Source organism: Natator depressus, chromosome 9, assembly GCF_965152275.1.
Source record: "Natator depressus isolate rNatDep1 chromosome 9, rNatDep2.hap1, whole genome shotgun sequence".
NCBI lineage: Eukaryota > Metazoa > Chordata > Testudines > Cheloniidae > Natator > Natator depressus.
In genome coordinates this window covers 23,652,299-23,671,919 of record NC_134242.1, presented here as the reverse complement: position 1 = coordinate 23,671,919, position 19,621 = coordinate 23,652,299, and the positions used below count along the sequence as shown (strand labels likewise).

The window sequence follows — 19,621 nt, the reverse complement described above, 5'->3', positions numbered from 1 at the left end:
GACTAACAGCTTCATAAGGACCTCAGGATTAGATCCAATGGGAACAGAAGGTGCTTGGCACATCTCAGGATCAAACCATAATTTATTACTCAATTTACATATTACTGTGGGAAATAAGGCAGTTTGGGTTCACAGAGAAACTTGTCTTTAGTTGTGATCCACCTGGGTTTTCTCCCCAAGTTTCGCTTTGAGAACCACATGTGATTGTACCCAAAACTCAAAGCAAAACTCAGTGTGAACAATGAAATCGCAGCCAGTTTTTTGATGAAACAATGGGAAAGAGTAGGAGTTTCTCATGGTTTCAAGGTAAATACAAACTGACCCAGGTCTATATGAAACTGTCTAGGTTTGTTCAAAAAGTCATGAACTGAGAGTGTTACAAGTTTGTACCTGAACCCACGAAACGCACATGAGAATGACCATACTAGGCCAGACCAATGGTCCATAGACCCATATCCTGTCTTTCAAAAGTGGCCAGTGCCAGATGCTTCAAAGGGAATGAACAGAAAGGGGCAATCATCAGGTGATCCATACTATCGTCCAGTCCCAACATCTGGCAGTCAGAGACTTAGGGACACCCAGAGCATGGGCTTGCATCACTGACCATCTTAGCTAATAGCTATTCCTGGACCTATCCTCTAATTCTTTTTGTAATCCAGTTATAGTTTTGGCCTTCGCAAAATCCCCTGGCAGAGTTCCACAGATTGACTGTGCATTGTGTGATGAAATACTTTCTTTTGCTTGTTTTAAACTTGCTGCCTATTAACTTCATTGGGTGACGCCTGGTTCTTATGCTTTGTGAAGGGGTAGATAACACTTCCTTATTAACTTTCTCCACACCATTTATGATTTTATAGACTTCCCCCTTGGTTGTCTCTTTTCCAGCCTGAATCGTCCTAGTCTTTTCAATCTCTCCTCAGATGGAAGCTGTTCCATACCTTTAAATCATTTTTATTGCCTTTCTCTTGTACCTTTTCCATTTCTAATATATCTTTTTGGACTTGGGTCAACCTGAACTGAACATATTATTCAAGATGTAGGCACACCATGGATTTATATAGTGGCATTATGATATCTACTGTCTTATTATCTATCCCTTTCCTAATGGCTCCTAACATTCTGTTAGCTTTTTTGACTGCTGCTACACATTGAGCAAATGTTTTCAGAGAACTATCCATGATGACTCCAAGACTTTTTTCTGGAGTGACAGCAGGTAATTTAGACCCCATCATTTTGTATGTATAGTTTGGATTATGTTTTCCAATATGCATTACTTCACATTTATCAACATTGAATTTCATCTGCCACTTTCTCGCACAGTTTTGTGACATCACTTTGTTACTCTTCGCAGTCATCTTTGGACTTAACTACCTTGAGTAATTCAGTATAGTCTGAAAACTTTGCCACCTCACTGTTTACCCCTTTTTCCAGATCATTTATGAATATGTTGAACAGCACGAGCCACATTACAGATCCCTGGGGGACACCGCTATTTACTGCTCTCCATTTTGGAAACAGATTATTTATTCCTACCCTTTTCCCTGGTCTTTTAACCAGTTACTGATCCATGAGCAGACCTTCCCTCTTATCCCATGACTGCTTACTTTGCTTAAGAGCCTTTGGTGAGGGACCTTGCCAAAGGCTTTCTGAAAATCTAAGCACACTATATCCACAGGCTCCTCCTTGTCCACATGCTTGTTGACCCCCTCAAAGAATTCTAGTAGATTGGTGAGGCATGATCTGCCCCAACAAATTATCTTCATCTATGTGTCTGACAATTTTGTTCTTTACTATTGTTTCAATCAATTTTCCCGGTACTGAAGTCAGGCTTACCAGCCTGTAATTGCCGGGATCACCTCTGGAGCCCTTTTTAAAAATTGGCATCGCATTAGCTATCCTCCAGTCATTTGGTACAGAAGCTGATTTAAATGATAGGTTACAGACTACAGATAGTAGTTCTGCAACTTCACATTTAAGTTCCTGAACTACAGATAGTAGTTCTGCAACTTCACATTTAAGTTCCTTCAGAACTCTTGAGTGAATACCATCTGGTCCTGGTGACTTATTACTGTTTAGTTTATCACTTTGTTCCAAAACCTCCTCTAATGACACCTTAGTCTGGGACAGTTCCTCAGATCTGTCACCTAAAAAGAATGGCTCAGGCTTGGGAAATCTCCCTCACATCCTCAGCCGTGAAGACTGATGCAAAGAATTCATTTAGTTTCTCTACAATGGTTTTATCGTCCTCGAGTGCTCCTTTAGCATCTCGATCGTCCAGCGGCCCAACTGGTTGTTTAGCAGTTTTCCTGTTTCTGATGTACTTTAAAAAAATTTTGCTATTACTTTTTGAGTTTTTGGCTAGCTGTTTTTCAAATTCTTTTTTGGCCTTCCTAATTATATTTTTACATTTCATTTGTCAGAGTTCATGCTCCTTTCTATTTTCCTCACTAGGATTTAATTTCCACTTTTCAAAGGATGCATTTTTGCCTCTCACTGCTTCTTTTACTTTGTTGTTTAGCTACGGTGGCACTTTTTTGGTTCTCTATGTTTTTTAAATGGGGATATACATTTAAGTTGAGCCTCTATTATGGTCTCTTTAAAAACTTTCCATGCAGATTGCAGGGATTTCACTTTTGGCGCTGTACCTTTTAATTTCTATTTCACTAACCTCCTCATTTTTGTGTAGTTTCCCTTTCTGAAATTAAATGCTACAGTGTTGGGCTGCTGTGGTGTTTCCCCCACTATAGGGATGTTAAATTTAATTATATTATGGTCACTATTACCAAGCGGTCCAGCTATATTCACCTCTTGGACCAGATCCTGTGCTCCACTTAGGACTAAATCAAGAATTGCCTCTCCTCTTGTGGGTTCCGGGACTAGCTGCTCCAAGAAGTAGTCATTTAAGGTGTCAAGAAACTTTATCTCTGCATCCCGTCCTGAGGTGACATGTACCCAGTCTATATGGGAATAGTTGAAATCCCACATTATTATAGAGTTTTTTTTATTTTAATAGTCTCTCTAATCTTCCTGAACATTTCAGAGTCACTATCACCATCCTGATCATGTGGTTGGTAATATATCCCTACTGCTATATTCTTATGATTAGAGCATGGAATTACTATCCATAGAGATTCTATGGTACAGTTTGGTTCATTTAAGATTTTTACTTCATTTGATTCTATGCTTTCTTTCACATATAGTGCCACTCCCCCACCAGCATGACCTATTCTGTCCCTCCGATATATTTTGTACCCTGGTATTAATATGTCCCATTGATTATCCTCATTCCACCAAGTTTCTGTGATGCCTATTATATCAATATCCTCATTTAAAATGAGGCACAAGAGTTCACCCATCTTATTATCTAGACTTCTAGCCTTGGTATATAAGCACTTTAAAAACTTGTCACTTTTTTGCTGTCTGCCATTACATGATGTAATTGAATGGGACTTTTTTTTCATTTGACTGTTTCTCATCAGACCCTACCTGTATTTTATCATCTTCCATCCTCTCCTCCTTACTAGGACACAGAGAATCTCCATTAATAGATCCTCCCCTAACGAATGTCTCTGTCTGAACCACGTGCTCCTCAGCACCTGTCAGCTTTCCCCCAGCCCTTAGTTTAAAAACTGCCCTACAACATTTTTAATATTAAGTGCCAGCAATCTGGTCCCATTTTGGTTTAGGTGGAGCCCATCCTTCCTGTATAGGCTCCCCCTTTCCCATGATTCTTAACCCTTGATGGTGTGACTAAGCATATAATTATTATTCGCATAAAGTTCAAAATCCTTTTTGAATCCAACTAAGCTCATTGTTGCAATAATGTTTTGTGGCAATGACTTTCACGAGTGGACTCGGCACAGCCACTGAAGCCTATGAGCCCCATGAGAGGGGAATGAAGGTAGAGGTTGGATACAGCGGGAGGGAAGCAGACTCATGACTCAAGGAAGGGAGAGAGCTAAGAAAGGCTTCTGACAGTGGCAGAGAAGCAGGTGAAGGACACAGAGCGGAAGTGGAGGGTGATGGAAGAGCGATGCTAGGTAATTAGCTGAATTTGTCAAGGAAGCTTCTATATTAAATGTTGGTATCAATGAAAAGTAAGATTAGAATTACGGTGAACCTTAGAGAAAGCCTCCTTCAAAGCAATTACTATTTGTCACTGGAGTCATGCATACCTTCCTTGCCCTGAACTGATTTTTCTATCTATTAATCATACTCTTTAGATCACATGATGAAAAAAGGCTTTGGTATCCATTTCTGCATATTACTGCGATACTAATTCCTGAACACTATGCAACTGCCAGATCCTTTCTCCTTTCTCCTAGCAGTAACACAAAAGCAATAAGATGGATTTCAGACAAGGTAATTTTCCTTTTATCTTGGAGTTTTGTGCCTCCTAGTACACTCACACATACACTGTGGTATCTAGTACAGCGGTTCTCAATCTTTTTCTTTTGAAAGCCCACCCAACATGCTATAAAAACTCCATGACCGGTGGGCATCTCTGGGCTTCAGCTGCAGGGGGAGTGACGGGCTTCTGCCCCGCAGGGTGCAGCTCAGGAGTCCTATTGGATGGCAAGCTCAAAGGTTTTGCCCTGCAGGGCAGGGTCTCAGTGCTTCTGCCCCTTGGATCAATGGGATGGCTCAGTGCTTTAGCCCTGCAGGGCTGGAGGTGTCAGCCCTGCAGGATGGCTTCTGCTGGGGCTTGCGGCTTCTGCCCCACAGAGTGCTGGTGCTTGGGACTCCAAGCTTCGGGCACCAGGGCTCAGGGCTCTGAGTGGCCCAGCTTGGTAGGCCCCCTGAAATGACTCTCAGAACCCAAGTGGGCCACGGACCCCTGGCTGAGAACTGCTGATCTAGTGGACAGGTGTTCTGCTCACATGGCTTATTCTATCTACAATCTAATTGCTTTGAGATCAACTTCTACCACCACCACAATGTATCTGCATTAAAAATGTTCAGTCAGTTGCACTACAGACATTGATTAAATAAAATTCACAAACAATCTTTGCTGTGGAGCAAACTATGAGATTCCTGGGTCAAATGTCATCCCAAATAATCTGCTCTGGACCAGAGAACGCACCTCCACATTGACGAGAACTCCAGACCTTCCAGTAAGCTTTGCAAAGCCAACAACTCTGTCAAATCCCATCTCTGTATATTTTATTCCATTAAATATACATTATACATTAATATAGTAGAACAGTTAAAAATAATTTGCAAGAAAATCTCTTCCCCAATGCCCTGTTCCTAACTAAGTCTGACATGCCATGGTTCTGGAGTAGCCTTTCACCTGTTACCACACCAGATTTAATCTTGGAAATGCTCCGTTGCTGCAGATGAATCCTGTATGCTCATTTTCATACCTTAGATTTTCCCCACCTCCAACTGGAAACCCATCTGCCTCCCAGATGCTGCTCTCTTCCTCTCCCTCCCCTGAGTAAAATGGTACCTTCCTCACTGCCCCAACCTCCTCCTTTTGAGAGCCAGAAATCCCTCTGCCAAGCCTGAAGTAGAATGCCTCACAGTACCTGCATACACAGTGCAGCCCCGTCTCATTCACCATGCAATCTGTGCACTGAATGAGGCAGACTCCTGCAGAAAATATAGTATGTGATCCTGTAACCCAAGGCTGTATTGTAATTCATCACACAAGAGGCAGAGTTAAGGCTCTGTGGGTAACTTTGTTGTTTCCTAGCTTTCGGTGCTTCCCTTTGTAACTTTAACATTCTTTAATGTCTTCTTCATATGGAACATGTAATATGATGCTGGCTAGTAAACAACAAATATCCCATACAGCAAATACTCTATGGATGTTGAAAACTCTGGGTGTGGCAGACCCAGTGTGATTCTGCCATGTGCATGTGGGAGTATGGGATTTAGGGAGCCTGTAGCACACTGATGAACTGTGTCCTGTCACGGCTTTCTTCGCACTAGCATCCAAGAAGCTCTTGGGGGTGGGAGGGACAAGGTCAGGGCCCATGGATCTGCAACAACATGGATCAACTGACCAAACTGCCCCATAAGAAGCACCAGTAACGGGGCTCTGCAGCTGCAGTAGTGACTCTGAGGCAGCTTTGCTGCTATTCCATGGAAGCAGGAAGGGTTCTGTCTCTCCCATCCCCGTCATGAAACTTCTTATCACACAGTCTATTTATCAGTGTTGAGTGCAGGTTGTGCACATTCATGTGTTGGAAATGGAGTTAGTCTGTTAGAGTCATCTCTAAACATAATACTCTAGCTAAACATTCTTCCTAAATAGTTTTTCATGGCTAATAATATATAAATAAGTCATGAAGCCTAACATTTTCCCCACTGTAGTTACTATGTCCATAAATCCATTAGCTCCCAAACTCTTTCAGGCATTGAGCCAAATTCTGTTCTCAGTTTCACTAGTGCAACTGCACTGATAGCTCTGGATTTGCCTCAGTCCACCTGAGAACAGAATAGACCCTCTGTGTCCATTTATCTTTGCACATCCATATTTATTAGCCTTCCCCCGCCCTGCAATAAACTGTCTTAGTTTTAAATCATGGTTCTTAGCAACATTTTGAAATCCAGACCTTTCCTGATTGAAATACTATTGATGAAAACACAAATAACTAGGAAAAGTGTGTTAAATGCAAGAATTCAGAGTTCCCTTTTTTAATTTGGAATTTTAATCTCTGATGACCATAGCAACATCTGCTGGTGGAATAATATAAATGCAAAACTAGAGCAGGTGTCAGCATATTGCGGCATTAAATCAATTGTGTCCTTTTAAAAATATCAACATTTTCCTATATCTATGATTATATCTTAAGGATCAATTCTTGTTCCAGTTTGGTTCTTACTATTAATAACACTATGTATCTGATGAAGTGGGCTGTAGCCCACAAAAGCTTATGCTCTAATAAATTTGTTAGCCTCTAAGGTGCCACAAGTACTCCTGTTCTTTTTGCAGACCAACACGGCTGCTACTCTAAACCTATTAATAACACTGCTTCCCCAAATGTTAGCATACAAGCTAAAATCTTAATATATGATAATGACACTAGTCTTGGCTTTACTGATCCAGACAGACATTTCTTTTGTCAATAATATTCAATAATATTCTTCACCCTGGATTTTATTTTCTCAGCAATGTTACATGGCTTAAAGATATTAATCTCAAACAGGCCAATAAACAGCAGCATGTTTAATTTTAGTAGTAACTTTAAAATTCAACGTGCTGACTTTCCCCTGGACCATGTTACAAGCACCTTGTAATCCTGCACTGGCAACACTTGCTAATGCGTGTGCTAATTATGCCTGCTAGGGCTTCTCAGAAATGCAATACATTACAAAGAAATAGCCATTGACACAACAGTAAATTCATTTCTTTTACAACATTTTGTCCTATTGTGAAATAATGTCTTTTAAAGTCTTACTCCAACCACAACTGTAATGCTACAATGGGTGAAACTTTCACCAGATCATTATGGGGAAGATGGCGGGGTTTGCCATTCTGTAATATGAAATAGAGGGTTCACCCCACTAAACCCTTGGATCTCTGAGATTTGTTAGGGGCCAGGACCATCCATATTGACTCTGGGATCTCCTGCTCATCCGCTTCAGCTCCCTGGCAGCCTGGTATGAATCCAATGGAGTAGTGCTGCTGACCGGAACTCCTTCACCAACCACTTCTCTAAAGAGAGGGGATTGGGAAACTTCCACTGCACAGATGGATTCCACAGAAGAGTTAAGACACTCTGAGGCCATTTTAATTTTTAAGTGGATTCCACACCAGGCTAGAAAGGGAGAGCAATAAATATAGTGTACCTGTCTGTCAACCTACCAGCTCACACCCCTCTTAGGGTCCTGAGACAGAGAGAGGGCACCCGTACTTCCACGTGGAAAGGGGGAGACCAGTCCCCAAAGACCCTTTCTGCTCACAGATTTCTGTGGGATGATCTGGCCCACTGTTGTTTCATGAACATCACTGTAAAATGGGTGAAAGGCAGTACTGGTTACCAACTGCAGGCAGGAAAGAGCAAACTCTCACCACAATTTATAAGTATCTTAATGATTTGGTATCAAACTGTTTAAGGAATAAATTACCATCCATCTTAGCTCTCTCTCCATATAATACCATAAAATAAATGGATCCCAAAGATTTTTAATATATACAGAATGTACATGCTTGGGTTAAGACCTATCATCTTTAGAACAACATCACCACAATAATTCGACCAGCTATTGTAACTCGCTGGCAACATCCTTATCTGGAAAATAAGGCCCTATTGTAAACAGAATTCTTTCAGCTAAATCGCATTACCCTCTAAAAATATGGAATATTATTTTGCTTCTTTACCATAATAATTTAAACCCACAGAGTAAAATTTCAAAAATTTAGCCACAGAATTCTTATTAAAGACAATAGCACGTATGGGAATAAAACTCCATTGCAATGCTTTAAAAATTTACCTCAGACACTCTCAGAGAACGGGTCTGATCTCACTCCCACTGAAGTCAGTGGAATTTTGCCATTGCCATAAGCAAGAAGGTTAAAGGCTTGATATGCACAATGTTGTCTCATATTACTGTTTATTATTTGCAGTCCATTTGCATGTGAATGGCCTAGGCCAGTGGTTCCCAAACTCGTTCCACCGCTTGTGCAGGGAAAGCCCCTGGTGGGCCAGGCCGGTTTGTTTACTTGCTGCGTCCGCATGTTCGGCCAATCACAGCTCCCAGTGGCCACAGTTCGCTGCTCCAGGCCAATGAGAGCTGTGGGAAGCGGCGCGGGCCGAGGGATGTACCGCTTCCAGCAGCTCCCATTGGCCTGGAGCAGCGAACCCGTGGCTGCTGGCAGCCAAGATTGGCCGAACCTGCGGACGCAGCAGGTAAACAAACCGGCCTGGCCCACGAGGAGCTTTTCCTGCACAAGCGGCTGAACAAGTTTGGGAACCACTGGCCTAGGCACTGTCTATACACATACATAGGATGACATAATCCCTGCCCCAAAGATCTTACAGTCTACCATAAAGCTTTCTAATCAATAAGGCTTATCAAATACTGTAAGCCTTTATATACTTTACTTGAAATCTTTCTCTTCATATAATCTAGTATTAGCGTCTGATCCTGATAAATCCATGTGTGGGGGGTTTGCGGGATTGGGCCCTAAAGTCTCATAGCAAAATGATCAAAATATTCATACCTTGAAGGACACTTTTCACAATTGCATCTGTATGATCAGCCAGCAGATCTGCTTTGGTAATTGCAGCCAGGGATAGGTAACTTGACATGTTTCTGCACAGTTCCTTGTTACCCCTCTGCAGAAATTTCACTGCCACGGGGACAGCTAAAGCCATTATTGGAGGTTGATTGTAATTCTGTGAAAAAAAGAGAGGGCACTGAAAAATAAGCAGCTGAAAAAATGGATTAAAATCAAGTTTAATGCTGACAAAATTTGAAAACCAGAAATCAGGTGATCAAGAAAACAACTGTATAAAACATAGAGAAAGGTTACTCTTTGGTAACACCACTAAAGTCAGGCTTTAAAGAGGGAAAACAGTAAGATGGGAAATGTCAAACTACTGCAGCTCTAGGTGCTAGTGTACCTATTTCCTACTTCAACAACTGGAGTAACAAACATACTACGTAACTGATAATAAGAATGATACTAGAATGTTGACAGCTGTGACATACAGTATTTTATCCATTCTGGAATGAGTAATTTCATCCTGCAGAAGAAGAAATAAATGGAGGGTAGAGTATAATATGCTGTTGATAGGTGAATTATTTAGCTCATTGTACCAAAAGTGATATAGTCACTGGCATATCACCTCAATTCTTTCATTGTACACTGTAGCCTTGTCTATACTGGGAATTAGCCCCAATTTCATCAGTCAGTAGCCAGTAATCAGTGCAGCTATACTCATGCAAATAAGGAAAGCTTCAATATGTGGGGATGCAGATTACCCTGATTTCAAGCAGGGGTAAATCTTCAACAGTGCAAATCGTGACTTTTCTTATCTGTATGAGGGGTTTGCTCTGGTGCAACTGCACTAGTTTCTGGACACCAACTGCTAAATTCAAGGCTAATCCTTCATATAGACATGTGACAAATCCCAAATTCCCCAAAATATAAGCATCCATTGCTATAATATCCAGTTGTGAAACAATGTATATATTTGTAATCTAGGTCCAGTCCTGCTATCATTTATGCTGATATAAAGCCAGAGTCACTTCACTGAGTCAAGTGGAGCTGATTTACACTGGAATGATTGAGCTTGCAGTCTGGATCTCTTGTTTTGAAAGCACTCAGAGGAGAACACTGCTTTGGAGAGGACTCAGATCGTATTCAAAAAACCACAAATGAGCTAAAGAACATTATTGACATTGCAGTGCACTCATCAATAAGAATGTCATGGTTAATATTCTCACCAACCAAAGAATAACAGAATTAGAGAGAAGACCTATTAGGCGGTCCCTCTCCTCTAACCTTCTGCCAATGCAGGATTGTTACTTACAGTACATTATATTGTCTTGTTTTTTTCCCCAAGCAATTGTGCTTCCATGTGTTCCTTTAGGTGCAGGCTTCTCAACCTGGCAAGCCAGAAATGTGGGCTGCAATATGTGGCAAAGCCCCTAAATCAGGGATATACAAAATTATTCTTGTAGGAGACCAAAAATGCTGTGGGATTTATTCCTTTTGTGTAAATGACTCTTTCTGCAACCCCAGTTTCATAAGTCTTTATTTTTGAGGTAAGTAATTTTCAACAATAAAAGTAAAAGGGTACCAATTGCGGCGGGGGGGGGGGGGAGGCGCATAGATAACCTTGGGATTGGAATGACATCCCTTGAAATGAAGGACACTTGACAAGTAGGCTTGAGAGACTGTTTCACAGATTTAATTAAATCAGTTTATCATCTGGAATTATTTTCTGATAATCCGACTGGGAGTGGATGTGTCACTACACAAAGTAAAACTATTTCCCCCTGTTTATTTTCTCCCCCTATTGTTCTTGTCAACTGCTGGAAATGGCCCACCTTGATTATTACTACAAAAGGTCCCCCCGCTCTGCTGCTGATAATAGCTCACCTTTCCTGATCACTCTTGTTACAGTTGGTATGGTAACACCCATTGTCTCATGTTCTCTGTGTATATAAAATCTCCCCACTATATTTCCACTGTATGCATCCGATGAAGTGAGCTGCAGCTCACAAAAGCTTATGCTCTAATAAATTTGTTAGTCTCTAAGGTGCCACAAGTACTCCCCTTCTGTTTTCCTTTTATAATTCCATACAATTTCTTTGTATCCTTCCCCAGTCGCTTCACAAATAACTCCTATCCATGATGTTAAAAACCATCTACAAGTATTTCAAGTTTGCTATTTCTCCTTTAAGGCCAAACTCTGTCTTCCAAAAAGTGCGCACAACTTCAAATGAAGTCACTGTGGGTTGCATGTGTACCTAGAATTTGATCCTAACAAGAGATATAGCAATCTTTAAATGTTTGAAAACACCAAGGACAGCCTATGGTAAATGTTTAGCCAAGCTATACACATCTACTGTCAAATTATGTTTTCCATTAGAGTACACATACATAAACTCTCACTGAGGTCCACCAGACTTGTGTCCAAGTAACTGAGGACTGAATTGAGTCATACTTTCTTTTACTTTTCCCTTGATTATTCCTTCATCCTCTAATTTTTGTGGCTTTTCTCTAAACTCCCTTCACATTTGAACATCTTTCTGACACTGTAGTACATGACTGTCTTTGAAATTATTATTAATTATGTGTTGTTAGTTTGCTAGCATCTAGGAACCACAACCAGTGATCAGGGCCCCACTGTGCTAAACTCTTACACAAGCACAGTAACAAACCAAAAATAAATACACTCCAAAGAAATTTGAATATGATTCAGTCTGGAGCAGCTTTGAGTGAAAAAATATACATGTGAACAGATAAAAAAATATTGTGGTTCCATCTAAATATTTCCATTTGGCCCATTTCTGCTTCCAGTGAAGTCAATTGGACCTTTGCTGATAGCACCAATGGGAACAGGATTGGGCCCAATGAATCATATTCCCTAGTTTAAGACTGCTTTGTGTTGCTCAAGTGCTTCAAAACAGCCCTCAACCAGGCTTACCTGACCACATGAGGATTCCCTATGCTAGGGGAGTCTTCAGGCAGTATAGAGTGTCATAGCAACTCCTACACTGCCCCTTTCTTGTAAGAGTTGTGGCCAGGGGGAAAAGACTGAGGTCAGGGTATCTATGTTGCTCCAGCATTCCCAGGTGCCGGGACAACCCTTTGGAACCATCAGCATCTGGCCAAAAGAGTGTGTATATTGAGAAAGGTCCTTAAAACTAATGGAGTTTTTACACAGCAACATGTTTAAATCCACATAATTCCTTATTACTTATGACTGGGACAGGCGTTTGTCAAATTCTGCCTTCAGGTTATACACCCATCTCCACCCCCACAACACCATTCACTTCAGATATGATCTGGCTCTTTGGCTGGGATGTAGCTCTTTTATGAAAACAGAACAGAAGGGGAAGCTGTCTCTAATAAGGATGATAAAATACTTAGCTGCCAGAGAAAATGTATTAATTCAAATGGAAGCAGAGAGTAAGGTTTCAGCTGCTCCTAATAAATATCTGTACATGACTGTTCACTTATGAAAATATGCAGGTGACAATGAAAAACAGATTTCAATAATATAATGTAGCAAAGTTTGCAAACCTTGGGGACCTAACTGCTGCTAATATCAACAGAACATGTAACATTCAATCCCGGTGTGAGATATTCATTACTTTTCCAACTGTCCCTCATGGATTGTATAAAAACTCAAATTGTTCTTTCTTCTGTAAAGTAACACATGGTGTAGCTGTGATTCTAAAAGCATCAAATGTGTTTGTAGAAGTTCTCAGCTTTGATTTCTTTTTAATTGATTCTGAGTGATTTTTTTATGTTAAAAAAATGAATACAGCAAACACATGGAGGGTGGATTGCATAATGCCCTATAATGGGTGGGCTAACTACGGCCCATGGGCCGCATCCAGCCTGCCAGCCATTTTAATCCAGCCCTCAAGCTCCCACTGGAGAGCGGGGTCTGGGGTTGGCCTGCTCCAGTGCGTCAGCCAGAGAGCAGGGTCGAAGGCTGCACACGCGGCTCCTGGAAGCCGCAGCATGTCCCCCCTCCGGCTGCTGCACATAGGGGCAGCCAGAGGGATCCACTCTGCACGCTGCCCCTGCCCCAAGTGCCACCCCCGCAGCTCCCATTGGCCAGAAACCACAGCCAATGGGAGCTGCAGGGGAGATGCCTGTGGATGGGGCAGCGTGCAGAGCCACCTGGTCACACCTCTGCTTAGGATCCAGAAAAGGGACATGTTGCTGCTTCCAGGAGCTGCTTGAGGTAAGTGCCGCCCGGAGCCTGCACCCCTGAGCCTCTCCCCACACCCCTACCCCCTGCCCTAGCCCTGATCCCCCTCCCACCCTCCAAATCCCTCAGCCCCAGCCCGAAGCACCCTCCTACACCCCAAACTCCTCATCTCCAGCCCCACCCCAGAGCCTGCACCCCAACTGGAGCCCTCACCACCCCCCTGCACCTCACTCTCCCACCCCAGCCTGAGCCCCCTCCCGCACCCTGAACTCCTCATTTCTGGCCCCAGCTCGGAGCCCACACCCCCAACCAGAGCCCTCACCCCCTCCTGCACCCCAACCCCAATTTTGTGAGCATTCATGGCTCGCCATACAATTTCTATTCCCAGATGTGGCCCTCAGGCCAAAGAGTTTGCCTACCCCATGCCCTATGGTGAACTTTGGCACATCACAGACTTTCAAACATGCATTGTCATCTAACATAAATGTCTGAACTATCTACAGAAAGACTCATGGTTCTAAGAAAAATTGGATTTGATCGTCATTTATTAGTGGTTTCAGAGTAACAGCGGTGTTAGTCTGTATTCGCAAAAAGAAAAGGAGTACTTGTGGCACCTTAGAGACTAACCAATGTATTTGAGCATAAGCTTTCGTGAGCTACAGCGAAGTGAGCTGTAGCTCTCAAAAGCTTATGCTCAAATACATTGGTTAGTCTCTAAGGTGCCACAAGTACTCCTTTTCTTTTTATTTATTAGTGGGGAAGTGTCCCAGCCTCCTCTGCACTGACCGCCAGAGCTTAACCATTATTCATTACATTCTGTAAAATGTACATTCTGTAAAATGTAATGTAATGTAAAACGCAATTCTGTAAAAGAGTAGCAAAGCTCTTGGTCCTGCCAATCAAAGCCTTAATCAGAGGCTCCAGAGAAATTCTGGCTGAGTCAGCCAGACAAACACCTCCCAGGGACTCCCACTGCTTAACAGCCTTTCCACATTCCCTCCCTCCACCCCACTATTGATTGTGACTAAAAAAGCTACAGACCACTTTACCCTTATCTGTATAGCAAACTCTTGCTACATATTTTTCCAGTCTCAAAATATATTATCTGTACCTAACATGTAAATATATTAACATGTAACTAAAGGTCAAATCCAAAGCTCATTGAAGTCAATAGGTGTCTTCCCATTCACTTCAGTGGGTTTTTAGTCAGGCCCTTACAGTGTGTACTCTGAACTAATAGAATAAATTTAACGCTAACAAATACAGTTCATCTAGGAAATAAGCAATGCTTTATTTTGACAATGTTATAATAATAAGCAGAGTTAAGACAATGGAGACTTATTCTGCTGATCTCAGGAATTATATTCCTCAACAAGATCAACACCTATCTGAGCTGCAGGTAGATTTTTTTTTCTTTCTTCATTGTAAATTCATTTGGAACTGTTCCCAGAGTTTCGGAACTGAAAAGAACAGAACTGGGCATATGGAGGATTGTAAATTGCAATTTCATTGAAGTGAATTCACATTTGGGGTTCTTTTTTCTTTCACTTTTTTTGCTTCTTTTGGACTTTCAACACTTCCAACCAAGAGCCAAATTAGATGACTAATCTCAAGAAGTTTTAAGGGCAACATGTCATAATGGGGACCTTTTGGCAACTATTTGAGCAGTAGTCTGGAGTAAACACTAACACACCAAGGCCTTTAGTACTGTTGCTTCAGCGACTACAGGGAAAGACTGAGTGACACACACTAGAAGATACCTCATTCTCAACAACCAGCATTTGCTGGGAAGATGTAGAGAAGTTCATTTAAAGAGCAAGTCTGAGTCAAACCTGGCACATTGCTGCCAGTCGGTCAGTGCAGAAGACAAATTGGCAATAATAAGGGAACTGCATGAAGGGATCTTAGCAATGAAATGCAGTATGTAGAGCTGACACATCAGTGCTGGGGTAAGCAGGTGACTCAGAAGACTGACTGGCCAAAGAAACAACAGTGTGCTGGGAAGATTCGGCATGGGCCAGCCGAGAATAACTACACATATAGAAGGTACCCTTAAAACAATACATTTCTCAGACAACTCCACTTCCCTTTCCTGTAACAGGCTCTCGGTGAATTTCAGTTCCTTTCTTCCATTCCAGCCTGCTTCAGCTTCCTCATTTTTACTGCAATATCCCTCCCCAGAGAGGAACATACCCAGGCTGTACAGATTACGGTCATTGATGGGTCCCCATTAATAGTCTCCCATTCTGAATAAACCATTGAGGATTATTTTACCAGGGTTGACAGAAATAAAGGGTATAAATAATGGCTTCAACAGTTGGATGTCCAGGTCAGCCCAACAGTTCAGAACTCAGCCCAAGGGGTCACAGAGAGGTAAAAAGGGAGCTGTTCCATAAGGTTTGTCAGGGCTAGTATCTAGGCTACTCTCTCCAGCCTATCCCTCCTAGGGGCAATTAAACCCTGGCTGCAGATTCTACCACCTGCCAGAGCTCACTCAGTTCTTCTGTCTTATTGGGGCCTCCTACACAGTGTCCTCTTGCCCTCCACATGTCCTGTACTCCTCCTGCAGGCAGCTGCTGCGCATGTACGTTCCCCCTGCTGCTGGTCTCCTTTGACTAATAGTCTGCTTCCTGCCTGGCTCTCAGCTTGTCAGTGCCAGCTCTCAGGCTGCCTGCTGCTGGGCCTTCTCTCCGTAGCCTGCTCCCAGGATGCTGCACCCGACCTGCTGCTCCGGCTCATACAAAGCCTCTGGCTCTGTCCTGAACCTGTACCCCGAACTCAGGATATTACGTTCTTTACCACTTCTCTAGATATTATGGTGCCCTCTACTGATCCTTTCTCTCCAGGTCATCCAGGGCTAGGGGTAGGTGTTGTAGCAGAGTTAGTATGGAGGCTGGATGAGTGTGTTCCTTAGGATACACACTCACACAGCCCGCAAAGGGTGTAACTTCTTCCATAAGTGAAGGCTGTTCAGAGGTGTGTCTGCCCATCCCCCCTCTGCACTTAGAGAGGAAAACATTCGGTAACAGTGTCATCAGCAGCAGGAGGGGAGGTTCATCTATACCCTTCTGTACTGGTAAACAGACTCAGCTGTTTGCTTACTTTGAATTCATGCCTGCCTCATTATTCTGTAGCTTGTGCCTGCTTATGCTAGCTCACCAAAAGGCAGACAGTGAGGTAACATAACAGTACCTAACACTAAGCACTCAGATTTATAACAATATGTAACGTTGATTTCCTGAGAGTGGTACCCCAGCGATATACAAATATGGGCCCAGTGTTCTGACTTTAACCCTATTTCTGACCAGAGAAACATTTCACACCATTGAACATAGCTAGGTGTTCTCACTGAAGCAGGCAACTGAATGTTGACGACCAGCCTGTGGCATGTAATTTTTCCCACCATTAATACTGACCTTCCATACTGACCTTCCGTTTACACAGAAACTATTATGTAAATGAGTCCCACAGCCCTTTATATGCTCTACTGGAAAAACAATCAGGAGCCTGCTTCAGTTAAAACATATGACTGTTCAAAAACAACTACTTATAGGACAAAGATTCTCCAAGCAGATAAAGGATCAAAATCTGAGCTGTGTGTTCAAGGTCAGAATTTGGCCCATAGATTAGTTTTCAGTCTTGCATCTGGACTCCGCATCACAACTGAGCCTTTAAATGGGATCCTCACTCTTTAAAGGCAGCATTTCTATCAGCTAAAGGATCCTCTTCAACCTTTGCCCCAAATGATATTTTTCTTCCAAACAGTCATAAGTGCCTTGAAAATAATGGGTTTTGAATGAATTGTCTTTCCCATCTGCCGCTGCTGCTGCTACAATACTATCCTTCACACTTTAATTTTTATGTAAGATGCAAACGTCTAGTGTTCATGCAACATTAAGGTTGAGAAATTCACCACACACAAAATTTCAAAAGATAAGAATGCTGCCAAAACATTTACTTGGCCTCAATATACATCATATACATTTAATAGTATAAATTAACATGAAGATCCAATTCTTGGCTTTTTCAATAAATGTGGGCACTCTGATACACCCCAAGAAAAACTAAGTACAGTTGCTATTAAGCTATGACACTGTGAGTGATATGGCATTTCTTGTGATCCAGGCTTACCTGCAAAATGCAACTCGTGATATCAGATGCAATTTTTGCATGTGGTGTGTCCTCATCTTTTCCTGAAGGTTTTAGATTGTGCTCTAAACATGACTCCCAGAGAGCCACAAGTGCCTTTCCATGTTTTTCTATGGATGCAGTCTCCCTGATAGCAGTGGTGATTCGAGTGATACAGATTTCCACCACTGCTTGGTCATTGTCGTTAGTCTGGTAGTCCTAGGTTTAAACAAAATATGGGTTTTAAAATTGTATTGTGCAAATGAAGTGTCATCCTTTAAAGAATGCCACAAAATGAACCAGAAGATGTTAAATTAATTTAACTCTCCATTTTCTTCATGTCATCTATACAATAAATAAGTAGAATATTGAGAGCAAAACTCTAATCACGTCATAGGTCTTTAACTATTCCAAGTTGTAATTTAACACAAAGGAATAATTTGTGCTCCTACAAAAAAAATATGGATTAAATTATTAAGATTGTGAATTTTTGTAGTCCCCCATTTTGAAGCTATGGCTTCCCTGTTCAATAGATGTGAATGTATGTGCCTTGAAATCCCTGGTTTATATTTTTTCTATTTGTATATTACTATAATATTAAAACATTTAAATGTAAAAAAAATTACATCAAGGAGTCCAAATAACTTGTGTTATGCAATTCTTTAGACTCACAGATGTAAATGGAGATATTTCAGATTCATAGTGTACCTAAGAATAGAAATTGATTCAGTTGGCCTGATTCTCTGTTTCCCTGCATGCTGTGTGGTTATTTTCATCTGTGCAAACTACCTACAAAATGCTACCAAAACATCCATTTTGCACTAGTGTAAATGACTACAATGGAGACTCAGACACAGTATATACAACAACTAACCCTCATGCTAAACTATAATATTCTACCTCAAAGAGGCACAGAGGCCAAACACAAGCTAAGTATTCATCAAAAAATACGTTACTTTTACCTGCTAGCCATGGAAATGTTTAAGAATTTGGGCTAAATTCAACATTCATTTACAAAGGGATAATTCTGGAGTACCTCTATTAAATCTAGTGGAGTAATTCCAGACTTACACTGGTGTAAATGAGCACATTGGATGTATGTTTTAAGCTGTTGGGGTGATCAGTTGACCTACCCTGCCAATGTATCTGATCCTGCAATTTGGCTTTTCCTCCTTCCAATTCCAGGAGATCTCTCCTCCTCTTGTTAAAAAGAGTTTGCTTTATTTTTTAAAATAAAATTTTGATTAAAACAGAAGTAGAATAATATCGAGATAGCCAGTAAGGTGTTGGCTGGAAACAGAAACAAGCAAGAGATCCATACTAAAGTTTGCATTTGTATTCACTAGCTGCCTTTTGGCCATAGAAAGATGTACAGCAGAATACTCTGCAACTCTAGGAGTCTCCCAACATAAATACACCTTGGCAGTTCAAAATCTGAATTTAAAAATTGTGAGAAGCCTTGCTCCACAGCAATAATGAAGTATATCACTGAACACTGCTGCCCTCTAGTGAGAATTAGCCTTAGGGAATTTAGAAGCACAAGAAATCCTTTGTTCTTTAGGATGTCGCATGGTTTAGCAGTTTAGTACAAAATATCAGTGGCAAATTCAGTCCTGTTGTCTCAGAGGACTATGATAGGAGGGATATCTGCAAATGCTGATAATATGCCATTAGTGGAAATATACCAGGAATAAGCAGAGTCAAGAGCTAAACTGATTTGAATAATGTTCTGGAAAAATGTGCAACAGTAATTGCTGTCAAAGAAATGACCCAAGGAAAGAATTGTCTCTGCACAATGATTTCCCTAATTGATGATTTAGAGCATTTGTGGCCACAAGCAACAGTGTGTTCAAAAGTTCTGAAAGTTAGAAGTTTGTATGTTGCCAAAATCCATTTAAAATAACTATGATATATGCATCCAGAAAAGTGCATGTACATTTCCTAGTTCAATATATCAGGGTCTTGTTACAGCTGATAATTTCTCTTCTGCAAGCTGATGTATATTCCAATCAAAAGTGGCCACTATGGGGATTTAAGGGTTTTCAAAATGGCTCAGGCTCAAGGCTGCTCTGAAATATAATTGAGGAATGGATTGGGCTGACTCAAGCATTAACACAAGTTATGCTTTAGTCAAACAAGAG

General features: G+C 41.5%; 1 protein-coding gene across 8 annotated transcripts in view; it reads right to left on the bottom strand.

The window, feature by feature from the left end:
- VEPH1 (ventricular zone expressed PH domain containing 1) overlaps nucleotides 1-19,621 on the bottom strand; it is a 166,205-nt gene that overhangs the window by 131,106 nt on the left and 15,478 nt on the right. For 7 of the 8 annotated variants that reach the window (XR_012640961.1, XM_074963708.1, XM_074963710.1 and 4 more), the window contains exons 3-4: nucleotides 17,484-17,699; nucleotides 9,176-9,350 (exon numbers count right to left, since the gene is read on the bottom strand). Coding sequence is in view for 7 of the 8 variants with exons in the window: in XM_074963708.1 (XP_074819809.1) it covers nucleotides 9,176-9,350; nucleotides 17,484-17,699 (391 nt within the window). In the remaining variant the exon portion in view is untranslated. Of the gene's footprint in view, nucleotides 1-7,888; nucleotides 7,961-9,175; nucleotides 9,351-17,483; nucleotides 17,700-19,621 lie in introns of those variants that run through there. The other variant, XM_074963713.1, reaches the window with a different exon arrangement.